We start from the raw sequence: 22,245 nt of genomic DNA, 5'->3' as shown, positions 1-22,245 counted from the left end.
TATCAGTAAACTTTATTTACTTTATCAACCAAGAAATTCAATAGACAACTGATTAACAACTGATTAATTATATATAGATTAATTAAAGTACAGGCAACAAAATGTAAACCTACTTGGTCTGAGACAACATCTTACATACACCCACTACCAAATACTACCAAATACTACAACTTTTGAACGAAAACATCGTGAAAATTACGCACACATTTGTGTGCGCAATTACGCACGTTGCGTGCATTACGTCACGTATGCTCTGTTTACATTCGGTTTATAACTCTAGTAGAGAGAATATTAAGGAGAAAATATATTCAAACCGTCAAAATTAAAAAAAAGATCATTATTCAGAAAAATGAAATAGACTAAATTATCTTTTTTAGTTTCTGAAAATTAAATTCAAAATAAAAATGTTTCATTTCTCGTAATATAAATGGCAACATTTCATAGTTCGTCTCCCTCACCTCCCTTGGAGTCCCTCACCTTCGTCCCTCCCTGTCTCCCGCACGATACCGCGCGCTCGTTGCTCCCTCCCGCATGTTCGCATTTTCGCTAGTGTGCTGTGTTGAATAGACGTGTAATTTCACGTACGATACAAATATTGCGCTCGTGTGTGTGAATTTGTTACGACGAAGAACGTTGAAGTGCGGTGTTGTGAAGAATTTCGCCGATTTTTAATTGCAAATACGTGAAACATTCCTTCGTTTTACATCAAAATACTGTGTGGAATTGATCACGTTTGCTTTCCTGTTGAAATAACAGTTAAATTGTGTTTGTTCGGATTCGCAGTGCAGTGTGTCGACGTAACTATAATAAGGGGTGCATTTGTTTATTTATAGACAGTCGCAATTTGCATCATGTAATTATTGGTGTGGCGCTAAAATGTCTCAGAGGGATACAGCGATACATCTTGTGGCGGGAGGGTAAGTGACCGGTACCAATCGGCTTCGGAACCTGTTATCAATTCTTATTTTTATCTTTATCAATTTGGACAATCGAGGACATGTCCTCATCGGCCACATGTGGCCGATGGCCAGACGTTGTTTACACCGTTTTTCTGTAATTGCGCGTGGCATGACCAGTCTATAAATAGAATATGAAACTAAAGTAACCAGTAAGTACATGTGCACTGAGAATAGGTACCTAGGTAGCAATTTGGTTAACATATGTAAGTTGTTATGATTTTAATATTTTCATAGTATAAAGAATAATAGATACTTCCCAATAAGAATATGTTTTCCTACCAAGATTCAGTTATCCTGACATTACAACTCATACAAAATGATGTAAATAAACTTTGCAATAAATGTGGTATGGTAATACCTACTGTTATTGATATTTATTTTATTATCTTATACAGAAAGTCTTTGTTATACTTTAATCAATTGATATCTATTTAACATTATTTGTTAGGTTATTTAAAATGGAGTTTGGTAGGTATTACATCATACATAACTTGAATTTCATACTTACAGCACTTTATGCTATTTATTTATTTATATTTTACGACTATAATATATCATAGAGCAGAAGGGCCAATGCGCCGTGAAACTTTCATAATAATACCTATAATTAGACATAAGAAACTTGATTAAAAATAAGGTAACATAGGGATAAGATAAGGTAGGTAGGGTAGGTAGGTCAAATAAGGTAACTTAACAGTAAACAATATAAAAACATATTTAATTTTCACACATCATTCATCATCTTGCAGAACCTCAGACACTCACAACACACATAGACACAAACAGATCACCCACACCCTATGCTTTTCTAGTTTATGTAGTACCTAATTTATCTTTAAACAAGTTCTTTATGCATATTGAATTTGTAAAGAACCTCAACAACTCGAAAATGTTGTCCAATTCATCAAAAAATCCACATGGCATTTTATAAAGATTAGATTTCACAACATTTCTACCTCATTGCAAAATACCTATTGCATACTAAAGCATGATGTTACATGAGCCATGTCACTAGCCTTAAATAGCTCGATAATAACCCTAACACCAGTGTTGATGAGGTTGGTCATTGATCTCAATCTAACTAGATTATTATTAGAAGAAACTAGAATTCTAATAATTTACTATAATTTTAATATAATTAATAGCATAAATAAAAGTACAATATCTTGAATATAAAGTTGATATGATAGGTTATTTGTATACCTATTTTTTTATTAAATGTTAATCCATCTACCTATCATTCAGGCAGCCTGAATCTGTGCAGTCCTATTAGATGCAATAGGCTACTTGACTACCTAGTTGAATGTGATACTTTTTATGAAACATCAAAACAAAAGTTTTCTTTGGAGTTTGTATGGAAATACTGTCCTGTGACATCCTCAACAAAAGTGGTCAAATGTCGTACCTACCCAGTGATTGTTCCTTAATTCATAAGATTGATTTTTGATCATCTTAGACTGGCTTCTATTTCTAAATTAGTATTTTATAATTTAAAAAATGAATAGCATTGGGTGTTTTATGATATTAGAACTTAACATTTGCTTCTGGCCAAGTAGTAGGTGTTGTCGGAGACAAACCTACAAATAGGTAAGCCACCAATAAATAAGCCACAAATAGGTACCTGGGTTATGTAAATCTATTACTATTTTTAACAAATTATTTTTTCATCATATAAAGTTGATAAAAGTATATAAAAATTGTGTTATTGATAAATAAAATAAATACTTGTTGTAACATTACATAATTCATTCCTTATGTTGACGTTAATTTCTTGCAGTGTGGCAGGCACTGCCGGAGCGGTGGTGACATGTCCACTAGAGGTGGTGAAGACCAGACTCCAGTCTTCCAAGGGTGTGGGGGTGCCACCCTCCAACCCCCCACCATCAGATGCCACCAGCACACGAAGAGTTTGCTCCAAGATACCTAAACACCAGGTAATAGGCTAGTTTCTGAATAGTCAAATTGGTTAATTTGGTTACTTTTTACTTAACGTCAAAACATGAAATTTCTATGGAATTTGTTTGAAAAAGCAACCTGTGACGTCATAGAAAAACATGTTAAAAATGGTACTTATTATTATTAAAATATTACGTTTTTCTTGATTGAAATTCATAAATAAGTTAAATAGAAAAAAAAATGATTTTCAATACTTTTATATCTGTCTTTATTTAGTAATCAGATTTATTATTTATCTTTGGCCTAGGATATACCCACCCAATGGCTGATTTAAAAAAAAACAATTCGAAGTAAATGTTAATATTGTAATTAAAATACTACTACTGTTTTATCAACTTATTAAACTTCTGAGGAGCAACTTTCAACTATCAATAATTATATGTTTCTTATTTAAAGAATTTGTTTGAATGAATATTAAACAAATTATATTAAAATAACAACTCTAATACGCAATAAACCTGTTATCAAGGACATTTCTTATTTAACATTATATGACACTTCATTTGATTACTTCCATTGTTTACCTGACATAATAAATACTTACCCAGTGAGAAGATAAATTTTATCATTATCAGTTTATCAATGTCTAAATATCCTTAAGAATTTGTATATCTTACATATATTATATATCTTATTTGGATAAATATATCAATTATGACAATCAATTGTAGATAAGAGATACAGATATTTACCACCCCTGCCTACCCCTCCGGGAATACAAGCGCGATGTTATGTTATGTTAAATTGATTAGGTTCTTATAGTTTCTTTCTTAAGCGCAGTTGGGTCGACCATTATAGGCCTCAACTCAACACCTATTACGTTGGTCTAACAGGAAGCTCGGTGAGGTGTGGGTACTTAATTCATCTTGCGCTTTCAATTAATTCAATTGAGCTTATGTTATGTTGAGGAAAATCCTAGAAACATTTTTTGTGAGTGTATTGTATATACATAGGTATACATATACACCTATGCCTACCCCTTCGGGATGTTATGTTATATTATACATAGTTAATCGATATGTTTATACCTACAAGCATTTATCTGCACACCATTAAACCGATGTTTATGTAACCGATGTCTATTTTAAGATCGCAATTAGAAGAAAACAACATAGTTACGTTCACGTAGGTTATCACGTAGAGTGCACGTAATGCGTTGTTTCCTACTATTGTTGTGTTTACAATGACGGTTCATTTATCGTTCAACCGATCTTCAAAGTCCTTTTACACAAGCGGTGACCAGGTTTCATGTTTATCACTACATAGTATAAAACAAAGTCGCTTTTTCTGTCCCTATATCCCTATGTACGCTTAAATCTTTAAAACTACGCAACATATTTTGATGCGGTTTTTTTTTATAAATAGAGTGATTCAAGAGGAAGGTTTATATGTATAATAACATCCATTAAATAGTGGAGAAATACTGTTATTTTTGAGGTGTTAAATGTGAAGTCGTAAATAATTTCATTTTTTTCCTCAGCATTGCACCCGAGCGAAATCGGTAGTAATTAATATAAATAACACCGTGGTCCTCTGGTTCACCGGTTTTCTTCTCAAACAGCGGTTCAAATCCCGGTACCGGACTTGCACCAATGAGTTATTAATTTATATTAAGTGCAGTTTTCACTAACACAGTTGGCTCGACCATTATAGACGGCGATACGGCTCACCACCTATTGCATTGGTCAAATGTGGGTACTTAGTTCATCTTGCGATGGATTTATGTACGTCTGACTACCCCAGTTGGGATGTGGTCGTGAGCTTATGTTATTATAAGGAACTAGCCATCCGCCCGCGACATGTCGGCTTGGACTGCAGTTATCGCGCGCGGTACGATTTTCCATCCTCTTCTTATCCTCGTAAGGCGATTTACGGAACAAAACCATCTTATGTTCTTACTACGTTCACTTTGTGGTCCCTAGTTTGGTCAGGACATTACAGGCTGATCACCTAATTGTCCGAAAGTAAGATGATCCGTGGTCCGGAAGGCACGTTAAGCTGTTGGTTCCGATTACTGCTTACTGATGAAAGTAAGTAGTCGTTAGTTTTTACATGAGTCATGCCAGGGACCTTTGGCAGCTCAATTATAAAAATAAACTTGCTTTACAAGTCAGTCGATTACATAAGATTACTAAATCTTTTAAGGGGCAATGTATACGTTTTTAGAATAAGATTCCCATTGACATTCAGAATTTGCCTTTCAACTGTTTTAAGACAGTAGTTACATGGGTTTAACTGTCTGAGAACTGATATTAGGCAGCTAAATTACTCAGTTGTATACCAATATTTTATGTTTAATTTTTTTTTTAAAGATCGTCTAGGGATCTGTGCCGAGGTTTTTCTTGCAGCTTCTTTTCCCCGGCCATACGGGTTGTGAGAAGCTGCATTAGTTTTAGGCGGATGAGACGTTCGTTATGTAAAAATGTAAAAAATCAAAGTGTAATATTTTTGAATTTGAATAACCCTGACACCAGGATTGATGAGGTTGGTTAATCTACCTCACAACCCACGTGATAACAAGAAGACTACGTTCTCATACCAATTTCATCTAAATTGGTTTTGTAGGTTTACGTTTTGTATAGGCGCGACATAATATGTCCTTGGCGAAGTGGCATCATCAAGGCTCTCACACATTATTTGCGATGTAGGTATAGGTACCGGTTGTATATACGCAGCAATCGCGACTCACAATAGTAATATAGGTATGCTGTTTAATAAAAAAAACTAGGAGCCCGTAGTCTAATTGTACCTACTTGTTGATTGTTAACAGAGTTAAGCAATATCGGAACGGTCTCTCGTTGGGTGACCGTTCTTGCTTTCATTTCGGACTCTTCGGTAAAATCCGTTCATCAGTTCCGGCTATTGGCATGTAAATAAATAGTTGTTAAGCTAATTTGTAGGCTATAGCTTTATCACTCATCATCTCCCTAGCTTTATCCCATTTTTCACAGGGACCAAGCATAAGAGAAAAAACATCGTGAAGAAACCCACATTCCCGAGAAATGCATTTTCGGAGGTGTATGACCTAATTTGTATTGGGTTGGTTTTCCTTTCGCGAGTTGGAACTTGGAAGGTCAGACAGGCAGTCGGTTCTGTAAAAACCGGAATTGTCAAATCTTCAGGTTAGGTAAGCGGACCCGGGATAATCGTAGAGAGATATCAATATTTATACCTACATAACTGATTCAAATATCAATGGCCTTGCATTTATAATTTATGCAGTATTTTCAAGTTATTTAGAACGCAATAATGCGCTATTCATAACTTTAGGTATCGCATGCAATAAAGGCAAATCTTGTGGATTACATAACCAGTAGCTACAGCTTGAGTACATGAATGACTTGTTTACAATCTTACCTCGTATGTAGGTACTAGGTACTCAGTTCTTAAGAACAGCCATTTTAATTGTTAAGTGGACAAAACCGTTACTATGTAAAGTTTATTTTACGACTTGTTTTTAAACTTAGCACTATTTAAAGAGAAGGCGGACGTTGTGTCTTAAGGAAGTTAAGGAATTTGCCTTTGATACACAAGAATGGAGAATGCTACACCGACAAGAGCATCAAATCCCTAGCATTATCCCGTTTTTTTTATATTATTGTTTATATTTAAAGTTTCACGGCGCATTGGCGCCTCTGCACTGTAAAGTCGTGAAATGTAAATAAATAAATAGGGGCCACCGGTGGTTTCCGTCACCGCTGAGCACGTGATAAACATTTATGATCCAAACATGAATTCGAAAACATATTCGACAATCTTTGGTTTAGGCCTGTGCTGGATTCGAACCTGCGACCTTTAAAGTGAGAGGGAAGCGCGTGGCTCTTAAATTAGTGTGACTATACATAAGTAGGTACAGTACAATATCATGTACCCACTTTAGAACCCTGTCGCACTATCATTTTGACATTTAATGAGACTTACGGTTTAATTTCTCAAAAAAGTTAATGTGACATGGTTTCAAACTGTATACATATTAGTACTCGTGACCGTGCGTACCTACATTCATTCAATTTTCAGTTCGCGTAAGGATAGAAAAGGGAGCATAAAGCCTAGTTACACTTGATTATATTATATTTTCTATAAGTAGTCGTATTGTCCCACTGCTGGGAAAAGCCTCCCCTTCATGATAAATCGATAAAGTAATAGCAGGTGTGGTTAGTCGTTGGATCTGTGATGGTTGTGTTTTCTATCGGGAAAATGTCATAGATTGTATAACTTATCTAAGAAGTACCTCAGTTAACTACAGGATGGTAGTGACATCGTACCGAATAGGTACTGAGGGGGATGATTCAACTCGTGATTCTGTGTTTGAATGCGTGAATTTTTCGTAGTATTCGTTACGATGTCACTAACACCCTGTATAGACTCTCAAACCTTGTATAACTCTTTTTCATTTAATTGTGGTAGCTTATGTAATTGGCCTTTACTTACTACTAAGTGTAACATTGTGTGAATTAAGCTGTAAGCTTCCCGAACAAAATAAAATAAATCAACTTCAGTCTCAAAATTAAAATACATAATACGGGATTCTTGCCGCGTTAAAATCAGGGATATGAGATTCCCGATGTTTCAAAACTGTTGCAAGTGCGATGATCGCGGTCACTCGTTTCAGTATCAAAATCCAAGAAGTAGTTAACTACCGCGATGCGCGAATTATATCCAAAAGTACGTGCACATCGTCTATCCTATGGTTCCCGAAATAGATATCAAAACATTCAGAAACCACGTCAATTTGATGACGACCTTTCCTGAGGACATTGCGAACGCGCTCACGAAACAGTCAAAGTACACAGTTTAAACTGTTATATCAAAGTTCTCTTTTTTATTTATAGCATTTCTCTTGAATCATTCGTATCTAAATATTTGTAATGTCTCCAATTATTTTTTTACGTCGGGAAATTTGGAATGCTCAGGCGCCTGGTGTAAGAAAGCTATAATAATATGATGCGCTAAATCACAACATATATATGTTTTGTTTTTTTTTTACTGGTATACTTAATGCAGGACGGAAGGGGCAAGTCACAGGGACTATAACCTGGAACCTGACAGAGGGCAGCAGTAACTGTCAGTACTATTCAGAGGCGGGGGCCACGAGACCTAGTATGGCTTTGTAATAGACTACTCTGGGCGCCATCCCACTTGCGTCAGACAGAGTACTGCGGGACTGAAGGCAAGAGGGAAAACACTGCCCTATTTTTCCCTAAAAAAAGTAGCATGGAAAATGCTGCAACGACAAGAGCGTAGTTCTTAAATTAATGATGATGACTTAATAGCCGGATTGCTAAATACAGGTCCCTGCATAAATCCATAAAAGACCCCTAGGTCCTAAAGGAATATGAAATCCCGTACCCGGTAATGTGCAGCGCAGGATGCTGTTGAGTTTTTTATACACTATTTTATTGACTTGACTTGTACATTTGACTCCAATGGCAATAATAATTTGGGCGGAAATGTATGCTGCCGTGGGAACAGGACGTACCTAGAGGTATAATAGCTAGTACCCATAAATGGACCTGTAAATGGACTTGCCTTCACGGCAGCGTTTAGGGTTACAAATCCATGACAACTTACGCGTTGACTGTTGTAAACAATTTTGATTACCTTATTTATATTTCGCTATGAATCAAACAGAGATTGGCTCGAATCCAAAATGCTGCTTATTATTACGAGCCAAGGAATATTGATTTTCATACCGTTGTTCAATGCCGTTGCATGTCACTGATCTTTACATTTCACTGCTGAAGCAGGGTCGATAGTTTGGTCGACTAATTTTAAAACGGCTGGCGTTCAGATAACACGTTCAAATTTTTAGTTAGTTCCAAGTTTAAATAACGGGAACAAAACATTTTAAACGACTCGATGCAAGACAGCGAAGATATATGACAGTGCTCTTGCTTATCGTAATAATGCTTTGACGACTCGAACCAATATCAACCAAAGTGTTTGTTTGCCTACACAATAGACTTCAAAAGACGATCTTTGTTGACACCAATAATGAGTCTAATACAATCGAAATATCGTCAATAAATCACTTGTTGTGTCATTAGAGGTGACAAACACAATTATTTTTAAATTCAATAATTAATAACATACTTTTAAGAACTTACGAATTCAGTCCAATGCCGTACAGACTTGTTTCAAAAATATATTTTTTTGACCTCGAATTCTTAAACCAGAATAACAGTGGGCATCGTGAGATCCTCATTTATCAACAACATTTGCTTTAACCATTTAGACCGATTAGGTCCTAGAGATAAAATCGACCTTGGCCAATGTCACTTCAGAAGCTAACAGAGGCTCAAGGCCGGGCCGGGCTATTGTATCGAGATCGAGATGTAAGTAAGTTAGCTGTTTCAGTTGTTTCGCGATAAACGTGTGCTCGCTCAGGCGCAGAATAGATATACCATTATATTTACATGTCCATTTTGGAAAAGCTACATTCTGCGTTGAAAAGAGGCTCGCATCAGGGTTTGGAAAGGTTAAGGTAAACAAACAGTTAAGGTTACTTAATCCTTATCATTCCGGTATAAAATTATGTTACCGATTTCTTATTGGTCTGTAAAATCGGTACTTACCCTTAACCGTATGTACAACTAAACCTTTTTAAGTCCTAGCTCGCATTCCTAATGCAGTGTTACGGTCTACTGCGAAAACAATATCACTTCCGATGCCGCGATGCGATATTCGATAACTAATATAACCTATTCGTGTCAAATAACTTCTCAGCGAAATGTGAATCCGCAGTTATGTAAACAACGATGTAGGGAACGTCTACATAATACTTATAGAACATTGCTTTAGAAGCTACGGGCGGGACTATTTTCGGAACATCGGAATGTTAATAAACTTAGTTCTACAAAGGTACTAGGCATACTAGGCAGGGAAAAAAAACAGTTTTTACAGCTTTCATAAACCTCATATCTACAAATACGCCCGTATTCCCAAGGGTATAACTCGCAGCCACTTCTGATACCGTGCCAATATGGACAATCCATAATTACTTATTATCGCCAATGAGTGATGACTTTAAAGTTTCAAAACAAAAATGTTTTGCGCTTGTTAGATTGAACCTTTAATGCAAGCGTCTATATTAAGGATACCGTATCAGTTAGCGAACTCCATCAAATTGATTGTCACAACATCAACAAGTCTGGAGACAATTTCATTAACGCAAGGCTTCTTAAGTTGCAGTAGTTTTCCGTTGTCAGGAAGATAACTTTACCTATCACTCTTTCTAATGATAAAAAGATCATTCATCAATTTCATCATCTTTATTCGAGATACACAATATTTTTATTCAATATTTCTGGCCTTCAATCCGGCCACTTGGAACTGTTTTATGGCGATGTATTTGTAGATTCAAAAGATCATACATAAGTTGTTTTGGATATATATCTGAAAGTCTATCTATGTTAATTGTATGGAAACATTTTGCCCTGTGTATTAGAAATCTGTATGTTAAACTAGACCTGTTTCCATCACTTGTGTAAAGTGTTTGTTGCTTTATTTAGTGTGTAGATGGAATAGTGAAGTCCCGAGTGGAGTGTTGTTGATGTATTATTATTGTACACCAGCCCACGCTGGAACCACGCGGACCGGCAAACGTAACCACTTGCTAGCAACTGATAAACATATTTGACTTGGCGTACATATTAAAAATACAGCACACGTGAGAACAAACACAATCTATAGACGCAACAGAGCTTCTACACCACTCGTACATTGACGTCCTGTTTTTATTGAAGCAGTCAAAACATTCGGCTAGAATTGCTAGAATATTCTGCAGATGGCTGCGTTTGCCTCGCAAACGTTGTGAAGTGGATAGAATGTCTAGGCAAGCACCAATCCCACATTGACCTAAGCACGAATTTACCGTAATCTATAGGATCTGAACAGCAGTAGCGTCAAGGGAGTAAATTCCCATATGACGGCTTTACGATAATTCGTGCTTTTGAAACTTGGTGCTTGCAATAGACAAGTTGACAGCTTATAGTAATTTTAGACTTTCATTTTGTGCTTACGCCTAAGAAGTCTGAGACATAGTTTTGTAGTTTACCGTAACGAACGTAGTAGTTTTTCGGCAGTCTTATTATTATGGTACTTTGCTTGGCACAAATTCCACAATCGAGACCACGGATTAGAAGAAAGAGCTTGGAAGGGCCAAGTTAGTTCGAAACGCGCGCCATACAAGTATGAGCAAATAGTTCATACTTTGTATTGTACGAGGGGAGGTCAAAAAGTTCGCGGAATGAGGGGGAAGGGGGTCGAAATTAAACACGAAACTATTTTTCCTTTTCAATATATTCTCCCTTAACCTTAACACATTTTCCGGATCTATCAAATAATTTGTTTATTCCATCATAAAAAAAAGATTTCTCTTTGCTGTCAAAATAGGCCGAAATTGCAGACTTGACTTCTTCATCATCGCCAAATTTTCGTCCACGCAGTTCCTTTTTCATTTTTGGGAACAAATAATAATCGCTGGGGGCCAAGTCTGGACTGTAAGGCGGGTGGTTTAATTTTTCGAACCCGCATCGGTGAATGGCAGCCGTCGCAACATGGCACGTGTGGACGGGTGCGTTGTCGTGCAAAAGGAGCACACCTCTTGACAGCTTTCCTCTTCTTTTTTCCTTGATAGCCTCTTTCAATCTATCCAGTAAAGAAGCGTAGTAATGTCCCGTTATAGTCACACCACGATCTTTATAATCAATCAGCAAAATACCTTCTGTATCCCAAAAAATAGTGGCCATGATCTTTCCGGCCGATTGTGACACCTTAAACTTCTTTGGAGGAGGTGTGCCTTTTTTATGCCACTGCATCGACTCTTGCTTCGACTCAGGTTCATAGTGGTGAATCCAGGTTTCATCTCCAGTAACAATCCGGGCCATAACTTCTTCCTTATTCTCTCCACAGAGCTCTAAAAACTGGCGAGAACACTCGACACGCTCGCTTTTTTGAAGTGGCGTGAGCATTCTTGGAACCCATCTTGCGCTGACCTTAGTCATCCCAAGATGTTGATGTAGGATATTTAAAATACTTGTTTCGGATACACCGACCATTGCTGCAAGCTGCTTCTTCTTCAAGCGGGTATCTTTAATACAAGTTTCTCTACTTTTTCGATGATTTCCGGTGTGATGGCCTCAATGGGCCGTCCGGAGCGGGGGTCATCTTCAATCGACTCTCTTCCTTGCTTGAAAAGACTATGCCACTTGTAAACCATGGTTTTACCAGGGGCAGAGTCCGCGTAAACTGCTAACAGCTCTTGAAAAATCGTCTGAGCGGATTTTCCTTGCTTGGTGAGGAACTTAATGACGGCGCGGTGTTCAATTTTCTCCATATTCGCTGAGTTCTTCCCGATTCACTTGTTTGCTGGTCGATAGTTCAAACGTTAATGACCCGATTTGCTTCAAACTTGGTACATATACTGTTAATGAGGTGTGCAACTAGCGGCTACCTGTACGAGCAAACCAACCCCCTCCAACCCCTCCATTCCGCGAACTTTTTGACCTCCCCTCGTACTCACTAGTCCACAAACTTTACGACAGTCGGAGCTCCGCGATAGCATATTTATTAAAAGGTCGTCTTGTGCATTAAAACCTGCAAGACTATGAAGCAAGGAGCTCCCTCCTTATCACAGACAGCGAAAACATTACTATGGTCGGCTATTTATCAAAAACATACTTTTATCTGCAGTATCTTACGGAAAGGAAATGATAAAATCACATAAAATATACATTGCCGGTAAACTGGGTATGGAATTTGAGAAGCAGAAGAGCTATCGTAGTTATGTTTGCAGAAGTAGTAAAAGAGAGCGGGGTTGAACTGGCTACAGCGGTTCTCATACAAAATGCGCGTTTGGCCTTTCCAACGTCTTCTATTCCGTGACCAAGACGCTCAACTTCCTTTAGAAAAGTGTAGTGTGCCTACACAGATTACTATTTTGACACTGTGACAGTTAACTAATTATCTCAAATAAATATTGTTACTAAGTTGCGCTTTCGCAGAAGCCCGTCTACTGGCGACGTTCCTATTTTTTTTGCATGACTAATTTTATGAGAGTAATGACTGAAAGCGCCTTCTGGTGTAGTACAATCTTATAAACAATCTAACACACCAAACAAAACTATCTCTGCCGCACCAATAAAAAGTCGAACGGGTTGCCGGCTCAAGTGTTCCCTCCTTCTTACAATATGGGGTCCTTTAAGCGAAGCGTGAAGAAGCACCTAGTAGGCCAGTATGGTAGTCGCAACTGATTCGAAACTGACTCATTGCGTTGCTTTTCAGTTGCTACTGCAATTAGGGCTTCTCTATGTTTACCATCGGGCATAGTTGAGCCAACATATTTGGCCAATATAAAAAAAATCACGACTTTCTTAATCTACAGCCCTTTCAGTCATTGCCTAGCTATTTGTAAATGTTATCCGCACGCAAACTTGACACAAGCGATGGTTGTAACATTGGCCGTGTACACAGGAGGCCAAATGGGGCTACAGACGTACGATGGGCGCGATGTTCGCATACAGCAAGCAAGCAGATCGTATGCTGATGTCGTACAATTGTCAGGTGCAGCAGTGTGCGAGGGCGGGACACGCCAGGGTTGCCTCCCGGATGAGCCTTATACAGTGCATCAGGTAAGAAATGTAACTACAGATACCTCATGAAATATACCTAGCTCGATTTGAGTGACTTTAGGGCAGAAATATAGTACACTGCCTAATTTGAAAGAGATATACAACGTTCGTGTCTCACCCAACAGGGTCCACATAATACCAGAGTCGTGGTTTACGCGTTATGAGGCCTGAGTGAGGCCCTTTTATCTCAGGACGTCCACCACCACCTTATAATCATTCTAATGAACATCCTCCTATGCTTTTTGTAAATTTTAAGTGATGTTATTGTCTTGTCTTTTTGTGGCGTCCTTTTATAATAAACAATTTCTATTCTATATATCAGAGAAATCTATGGCAGCTGGCATTCTAATGAAACGCAGGTCTCGCAAGATAATCTCAACCTTTCAAGTACTATAGGGTATCAAAGATCAAGTTCTTTTAAAATCCAAACTCCATTGTAACTACGGCAACCAGTATTTATATGTTTACGAATGATGCAAACTCGTATCCGAAGTGTGACCAACCTGATACTGGTCATATAAATCTAAAAATTACACCATACTCGTAATAAACCTAGACGCGGCATTTCTTTATTTACTCAATCGCTCCTATCGTGATAACTTACTATACAAAATAAATATTTTACCATTTTATTTACACTTATAATATGCTTGTAGTAATATAATGTAGACTCATAAAACAAACTGATCTTCTTATCACGACTTTCGCGTTCCCTGGGTGAGATGAGCGCGAGAGAAATTGACAGGTTGGCTTGAAGCCACCGAATGCTTGGAGCGTTACAAACGATAGTGCACAAACGTGACCGTATCTTTTTGTTTGCTTCTACAAAAATACCATACAGAATATATGCGAATTATACCTATCAACATAGTACAAGCATTGCTTTATCAACTGATAGCCTCCGCTCGCTGGGGGTAATGGAAAAATCGGAACATTTATCTATATACAACAAGATTCAATTCTTTTTTTCAAGTAAACAGTACTCTGCCACCAACGGGTACAAGGAGTTTGAACTGCTTGTATCTGGCTTAGTTATCGCTTGTATGTTAATAGATAAGAAATTATATGCGTTCATGAATGGTCACGAGAGGCGCGCGTGATCCGGATTTGCACCCGACAACCAACAACCAATATTGTCACATTAACCACTTTTACCAATATTAGACGATCGCTTATCACGTTTACTTTTACATCAGCCGTAAGCTCCTGATCACTCATGTTTTTCATGTTCAAAATCGAGAGGTCTTCACTAGACGCCAAAATAATTAGTCCGAGAAGTTATTTTTGTTTTATTGACATTTAGGTAATCTCCAACAAGATAAAATTCCATTTACGTCAAACGGCTGCTTATCATTTACGTTAAAATAGACGCAGGTGGTTGATGTTAAAGGTTATCTCATGACTTTGGATTATTTCAGGCATATCGTGCAGACTGAGGGGCCTAAGGCGTTGTTCAAAGGTCTAGGGCCGAATATTGTTGGAGTGGCGCCTTCTCGAGCCATATATTTCTGCACGTACTCCCAGGCTAAGGCAATCTTGAATCAACACATATCGCCAGACACGCCTATAGTGCATCTGTCCGCGGCGAGCGCTGCAGGTAAACAAAGATATTTCGTTCGTATAGTAGCTATTTAAGTATTTATCTAACGTAATGAAAGTGTTTGTTTACGTTTGGTTTACGTCTATTAATTACTTGTTATTGCGTCGACGCAGCACGACATACCAATTATGTCGTAAATTGCAATCCATCAAGGATGTACATTATCTTGTTATATGCATTGCAGGGTTCGTATCTTGCACGATGACAAATCCGATATGGTTCGTGAAGACCCGACTGCAGCTTGACGGGCAAAATGTCACCGCTGTGCAATGTATCAAGAGGATATATCACAAAACGGTAAGGTTTACTATCAATTTTGACATAAACCCCTATGGATATCCCCCACTACTGTTCACAAAGGTCGCACTTCATCATCAGGGTATGGAGAATAACATCTGTTGCAGGATGGTGGAGGTTCTTTAGTTACTGGTCCAAACTGGCAATCCAGTTTCCAGAGATAATTATTCCCCATCGGGTTTCGAACCCAGTGGGGTCAAATCGCAAAAATCACTGTATTCCCTAGTTTGGTTAGGACATTGCAGGCTGATCACCTGGTTCTTCAGAAGATGATCCGTGATGACACGTTAAGCCGGTGGTCCCGGTTACTACTTACTAATGGAAGTACATATACGTTAAATGAGCACGTCAGGGTCCCTTGGCGGCTCAATAATAACCCTGACACCAGGGTTGCTGAGGTTGGTCATCCACCTCACAACCCACACGATAGAAGAAGTAGAAATACTTATCATCCTTTAACTTTTGAAATTGGACGTCTGGTTTATCTACTGGCACCCAGCAAGGGACTCCAGAATTTCGAATCAACTGGACGTCTCACTGATATCCCCCCATCTAGCGTTATCACGTTTTTTCACAGAGTTCGCTCACCTGACCTGAAGATTTGACAGGTACGGTTTTTTTTGACGCGACTGCCTGTCTGACCTTTCAACCGGCAAAGGTTTAACCAGCTCAATACAGGTTAGGTCACATTCCGAAACGCATTTCTCGGGAATGTGGGTTTCCTCAAATGTTTTCCTTCAACCCTTATAACGCGAGGTGTGTTATTAGTTCGCTTGATTTATTTATTTTCCAACATTTTCAGGGTATAAAGGGCTTCTACAAGGGTATAACAGCTTCCTACATGGGCATCAGTGAGACAGTGGTTCACTTCGTGCTGTACGAAGGCGTGAAGGCCCGGCTGATGGCTGCGAGGAGTATAGACGGGGTACCAAGTGACCAGCGGTCTCCGAGGGACTTCCTAGAGTTTATGGGCGCTGGGGCCTTCTCCAAGACAGTCGCATCCTGTATTGCTTATCCTCATGGTAAGTACTGATACAGGCAGAGTCAAAACTCCATTTAATTTCTTGCTTGATAGATGGAAATCTAACATGTGATTGGCAAAAATTTCAACAGATTGACGGCAGTTGTCATTTTCAAAGATACCAAATCGTTGGGTGTTTGAAGTTTTAAACAATATGAGATTACAAATTTAGATCTGTTTCTTTTTTTAATTATATCTAATAATTTAACATAATTATAGAACGGCAAGTCTCCGCTCTGCACCAATTTGTATCGGGCACTGACCTCATTCTCTCTGGGTCTTTAGTTACACCCCGGACACTTCATACAAACATCCTCGTTTTATACAGACACCACACACTGGCGTTATCGTACACTCGGATCTGTGTGTGTGCCATCTGACGCCACTATACTAGTCTAAACTATGTTCGAGGGGGGGGTTGAGGTAAACCTAGCTCAGACGCTGGTGGGGAGCGGAGAGTTGCCGTTCTATACGCAGTATTATTCCTTATTCTATGCTTTAGTCTTAAATGGCCGTACTCCGTTAGAGTAAGGGAGGAGAGCGCACAGACGGTTTCTCGCTCGCACTTACGCGTTAGGCGAAACATTAAAAAAAGATATTTTTTATGGAGTACCCGGGGTGCTAATCTTATTTGTCACATAAGCATGTCAATCAGTTTTATAGGCTAGACATGAAACTAGCCTTTAGGGTAAGTTCTACCAGAGCTTAGATATGATGTGCGGATATGAACTAAAGAATATTGTGGAAAGAAAATGTTTATGCTATTTTTTATCCAATTTTTATCGAGGCTTGAGCTACTCTGTTTATGCTTATACTTATGCATATTATTATTACTATGCTTATACTAAATAATATAATATGGAATGCAGATGCAGATCTTCGTGGAAATTTAATGATTAGTCATAACAACAGGATACGTTATTTTGTACTTGTTGTTTTGGGTTTTGGCATAGAAACGTAAACCACTTTCGTTCTAAAACAAATGATAAAGTCAATAAGGTTACGCAGTCTGGCTTTCTAGAAGAGAATTGTGCCATCTTATCATTTCGCTATCTGCTCTAGATATGCACCGAATGTAAATCTGGCATCAACAACTATTTAGGTACAATACAATAAATAAATGTATCAATGTATATATATATATATAACAAAGATTATACCAATCTTTGTTTATTGCGTACATGTTTCTACACACGCAGTTTTTTCTACTTCTAATCATTTTATCCCCTTTTAGGAGGTAGAGCTCGAATAATAGATTCCGACTCCTCGCGATTTTTTACAGTCTCTTTATAATAATAATAATAAAAAATTATTCAGAAAAAACATTAAGTACTTACTTATAACTATTTTCAAACAATCATCTTCAGACAAAGTATTGGTACATATTTTAACTGTTATTAAACATTCATTCATACAAGATTAGTTGTAACTCCTGCACTAGGCGAAAGCCCGTATCGCAGAAGTCACGTTCAAACGTTACCATTATAGTTAGAACATACTATCTTATATTAAAACATACTATCTTATATAAACACTAGCACATGCAGTTTCAAATAAAAAAGAACCTTAAAATTTGTGTGTAAGCAAGGTCTTCTATCGTGTGGGTTGTGAGGTGAATTACCTACCTCATCAACCCTGGTGTCACGGTTATTATTGAGCCGTCAAAAGCCCCTGACATGACTCATGTAACGACTACTTACTTACATCAGTACTTTCGGACAATCAGGTGATCATCAGTCTGTAATGTCCTAACCAAACTAGGGATCACAAAGTGATTTTTGTGATATGGCCCCATCTGGATTCGAACCCGGGATCTCCGGATCGTGAACCCAACGCTCAGGCAGTGGACCACAGAGACCGTTAATAAGATTTATTTAATGAAGAGCAGAGCCATAAGTCAACACAAGCCAACTTATATTCACACTTGATATTGGATTTTATGTATGTATGTTTGTTTATTGCAGAAGTAGCAAGGACAAGGCTGCGGGAAGAAGGGGACAAGTACCGCAAATTCTGGCAGACTCTGCATACTGTCTGGATGGAAGAGGGATACCGTGGCGTCTATAGGTAAATATATTCGCGTGAAAACATTTAATTGTTGTAGGTGGTAGAATATAACTTAAATATAAACATTTCAATCTCTACCAACCCACAGTGGAGCAGCGTGGTGGAGTATGCTCCATACCCCCTCCAGTTGATTGGAGGCCTGTGCCCAGCAGTGGGACGTATGTAGGCTGTTTATGTATGTACGTATAGAACGGTAACACTCCGCCCCGCACATTTCGTATCGGGCGCCGACCTCACCCCCTTTGGGTCTTTAGTCTTAAATGGCTGTAAGACGGTAAGGAGTAAGGGTGAGCGCGCGGACTATCTCACTCTTACCTACGCGTCACGGCGGCACACGGTAAAAATGAGATTTTTGTATGGATTGTCTGGTGTGTGATGTTGGTTTAATAAAGGTCGATGACACCGGTACTATGTTTATCATGCGATGACTACCCAATTGGTAAGGCTGCGTTTTCATTGACGCGGAGATGTGCAGGAATCGACCAATCACCGTGAGGGAGAGAGTGACAGAGCGTCTTCGTTTTTCACTCTCTCGAACGCTGTGATTGGTCAAATCCGCACATCTTCGCGTCAGTGAGCTTCTATTTATTTGTTTTATTAACTTCCAGGGGCCTGGGCACACAATTGGTGCGTCAGATACCCAACACCGCCATCATGATGTCCACCTACGAGGCAGTGGTGTACCTCCTCACCACACACTTCAACAGTTCCTTCTACGAGAACACCTAGCTCACTCTGAGTCAACTGTAGAGACGGATTCAGTCACCCAGCTACGGCTGTCTAGCCAGATCAGGTAGAGAGGTGAGATTACTTGCGAACACGTAGATTACGAAACCTCAATTTTAGAGATTCAAAATTATGTAATATTTCAATGTTCCCTTCATGTGAAACTATACCTAGCCACATTCGGCAGGTTATAGCTTGTCTACGAAATATATTGTCAATGCTCGAACGCAGTCTCAATAATGAGGGATGAGAATAATACTCATTGCACACGCACGGGGATTGACAGTAAATGCGACTGAATTTACATTTGTTATTTTATTTGTACATATTACTGTTAGATGTAGGAGTAGAACACAAACGTTTAAATCACTGAACGTTTCTTGAGGTGTATAACATGTAGAGAAAACTAAGCAGTCAGTACTTACTTGTCATTGATACAACTGTTGAAGTTATGCTTCTATATGATTGATTATTCGGAAGGAATTCTTCCCGAATAATCCGCCTACTTATTATAATGTCGAATAACATAGTCATAGTAGTCTAGTCCGTGGACCGGCCATACTTGTAGCACAAGCTAAGTATATGCAATACAAACGCACACTAGAGCAAGATGTTGTGCCAAAAATGTATGTTTTACTTTGCATGTCGACCGACATTAGGATTGATGCCAATAACTCCAGCTTAGCCTTCGGAATTAGCGATAAATTATTATCATTATGGACGTAAATAACTTGTTACTACCAGTCGACGGACAGTAGACAACATAGTTGCACGTCAAATATATATTTTCATCAAAGCCAGTTCAAGTTTATAAAATATGTATTGTACATAGGAAAGGAAATACTAGTCAGTCAAAGTCCGATATGTCGTTCTCTAAATCAATATAAATATTTGTTATAGTATAAATGTATTGAATGTTATTCAATATAAAATTATATTCACTGTATTACAGGCAATGAGATGCTTTTCTGAAGCCAAATAATGTCAGTGATTGAAAATTCTAGTTTATACATTGTTTGCTTACTGTGTGCATGTGCTTTGTAAATTATATAGACTGTTAGTGCCTATTTATAGAAACTGTAAGGGTTTCCTGTGATGTAGTGAGACTACCAAAATACTAATGTAATTTACGTGAAAACAATTTGCAAAAAATATTGTTTTATTTAGTTATATGTGTTGGCATAATAACTATGGTTTTTGGTGTAGTTTGGATTTATTGGAATTTTTTCATTGTATTGTGTCATTCATTAGATGTTTATTATTCCAGTCTTAGCACAATATAGTAAGTTGTAAGCTGTGATATAGTGCTTGTAAATATTAGTTATGTTAGGAAGGGACACATATTTTCTCATTTTTCTTTGTAAACAACATAAAAATTCATTGTTCATGAAGCACAAATATAATTTTAAATCTATTACGTAAAGTTATCTTCCTGAGCACATGTTTTGTAAAACTACACTACTACTGTTAACAGCGGGGTTCTGCACTTATTTACATTATTTCTGCACATCTCAGTATAATCCTAAGTTGTACTAAAATTATTATTTTGATAAAGTTATTTGTTATTATTTTATAGAAACTTAAAATCTTAAAGATATATGGGATTTTATTTTGAAATTTAATTCTTATAGTACCTAAGCATAATAAGGCTCATGGTAGTCAAATCTTTATTGTTAAAATATTTTTAGAGGACAGATTTGGACTTATGTCGGACTGAGTATACTATTAATTCTGTTTAATAAATAAATGATTACAAAAATATATTATGTTGTCTTTATTCCAGTCCCATTAATAATAACAATACTCAATAAATAGCAATTACAAAACTGCTAGTCAGGAGGTTACAGGCCGAAGCAGTGATCTAACAGAAACATTAGAAATTAACACCCACATGTGTGTTGAAATAGCATTTGGCATGTCACTTGGATAGCTGAGGACAGTTGTAAGAGGGAATAAGTCTCCTTTCAGTACTACTATTGGCTCTCTTCTGAACCAAATAACCGAGGCGACTATCAACAAGCCCATGACTACTTGTAGGATAATAAGAACGGATCCTTTGATGGCGAGACTCTTGGTCCTCCGAGACTGTGAGTTGTCTTTAAGATGATTCTCAAGTTTGTTTATCTTTCGCTGAAGTTTTGAATAGGCAGCAAATTCGTCTTTCATGGATACATTCTTCTGCTCGGCTTTGAGCTTCACAATTTCGCCCCAAATCATACGCTCCTCACTGGATGGTCTAGAATAGCAGCCTGCAATCTAAAATGTTTCAGGTTATGTTAAAAATAACTTGATCAAATGATTTAAATTAGTACGGAGAATTAAATTTTTTAACTGTAAAACTTACTGTTCTTCCCAACTGAGGCACCAATGCGCTAAGAATGCACAAGATCATGAAGTATGCTAACAGAAATCCATTTATAACCTCCAACATTTTGCACTCCGAGTATAGTTAGTGTAATGTAATTTCTATCAAAACGTATTTGGGCTTCAATTAAAATATAGTAAGATTTGGTTTTTCAAAAGTGCAGATGCAGATTGAAAATAAATAAATAAGACATTTCATATTTACGCAAAGTATTTATGTCTGTCAGTCAGTAGTGTCAGTCTGATTTTCTGTCTTTCACTGCTTTTTTTTTTGTTTTGGTTTTCCCCGAAGGGTAAGGCAAAGGGAACTATGCCCATACAGCCATGTCTGACGTATTTTTTTTCTTGATGATTAATGAAATGATGAAAGATGATGATGATGAAACCTAAGCCCCCACCCTCGGAGTAGACTCCTACTCCGAACCCCAAACGAATTAACTCAAAAGTCCGCATAAACTTTTGAGTTATGAAGCGGCTTCCCGGCACGAAGCGAAAATAGGCAGATACACTTTGTTCATTGAATACTCCAATATAATAACACTCGCGAATGTCTTCCGACTAACTTAATGCGATCATTAACCACAAAACACCACTTCGTATTAATTATTTAGATTACCCAATGAA

General features: G+C 37.8%; 2 protein-coding genes across 3 annotated transcripts; one reads left to right on the top strand and one right to left on the bottom strand.

Moving 5' to 3' along the window:
* Nucleotides 1-503: 503 nt before the first annotated feature.
* LOC126373847 (mitochondrial carrier protein Rim2) lies at nt 504-21,020 on the top strand. Of its 2 annotated transcripts, none has more exons than XM_050020189.1 (8): nt 504-917; nt 2,737-2,893; nt 13,479-13,546; nt 14,965-15,143; nt 15,331-15,443; nt 16,246-16,465; nt 18,429-18,531; nt 19,140-21,020. In XM_050020189.1, the coding sequence occupies exons 1-8, from the start codon at nt 877-879 to the stop codon at nt 19,258-19,260; spliced, it is 1,002 nt and encodes a 333-aa protein (XP_049876146.1). In that variant the 5' UTR covers nt 504-876; the 3' UTR covers nt 19,261-21,020. The 2 variants fall into 2 exon arrangements, with proteins under 2 accessions (XP_049876146.1, XP_049876145.1); XM_050020188.1 differs by having other exon boundaries at nt 506-917; nt 13,389-13,546.
* LOC126373888 (guided entry of tail-anchored proteins factor 1-like) lies at nt 21,017-21,870 on the bottom strand. The gene is made up of 2 exons (XM_050020244.1): nt 21,602-21,870; nt 21,017-21,513 (listed from the first exon to the last, which is right to left on the bottom strand). Exons 1-2 carry the CDS (start codon nt 21,686-21,688, stop codon nt 21,091-21,093), a joined length of 510 nt encoding a protein of 169 aa, XP_049876201.1. The 5' UTR covers nt 21,689-21,870; the 3' UTR covers nt 21,017-21,090.
* Nucleotides 21,871-22,245: the final 375 nt, after the last annotated feature.

The sequence above is a fragment of the Pectinophora gossypiella genome, chromosome 16 (genome assembly GCF_024362695.1).
Source record: "Pectinophora gossypiella chromosome 16, ilPecGoss1.1, whole genome shotgun sequence".
NCBI classification, from domain to species: domain Eukaryota; kingdom Metazoa; phylum Arthropoda; class Insecta; order Lepidoptera; family Gelechiidae; genus Pectinophora; species Pectinophora gossypiella.
Note: the sequence above shows the minus strand (reverse complement) of the source record. Positions and strands in the feature narration are given on the sequence as shown.

Excerpts from the sequence above, each read along its gene's own strand:
- LOC126373847 (XM_050020188.1), top strand. The coding sequence starts at position 877 with ATGTCTCAGAGGGATACAGCGATACATCTTGTGGCGGGAGG. Across the intron at positions 15,144-15,330 it reads GTCCGCGGCGAGCGCTGCAG|GGTTCGTATCTTGCACGATG; the intron begins GTAAACAAAGAT and ends TATGCATTGCAG. Across the intron at positions 18,532-19,139 it reads GGATACCGTGGCGTCTATAG|GGGCCTGGGCACACAATTGG; the intron begins GTAAATATATTC and ends ATTAACTTCCAG.
- LOC126373888 (XM_050020244.1), bottom strand. The coding sequence starts at position 21,688 with ATGTTGGAGGTTATAAATGGATTTCTGTTAGCATACTTCATGATCTTG. Across the intron at positions 21,514-21,601 it reads TGCCTCAGTTGGGAAGAACA|ATTGCAGGCTGCTATTCTAG; the intron begins GTAAGTTTTACA and ends GAAACATTTTAG.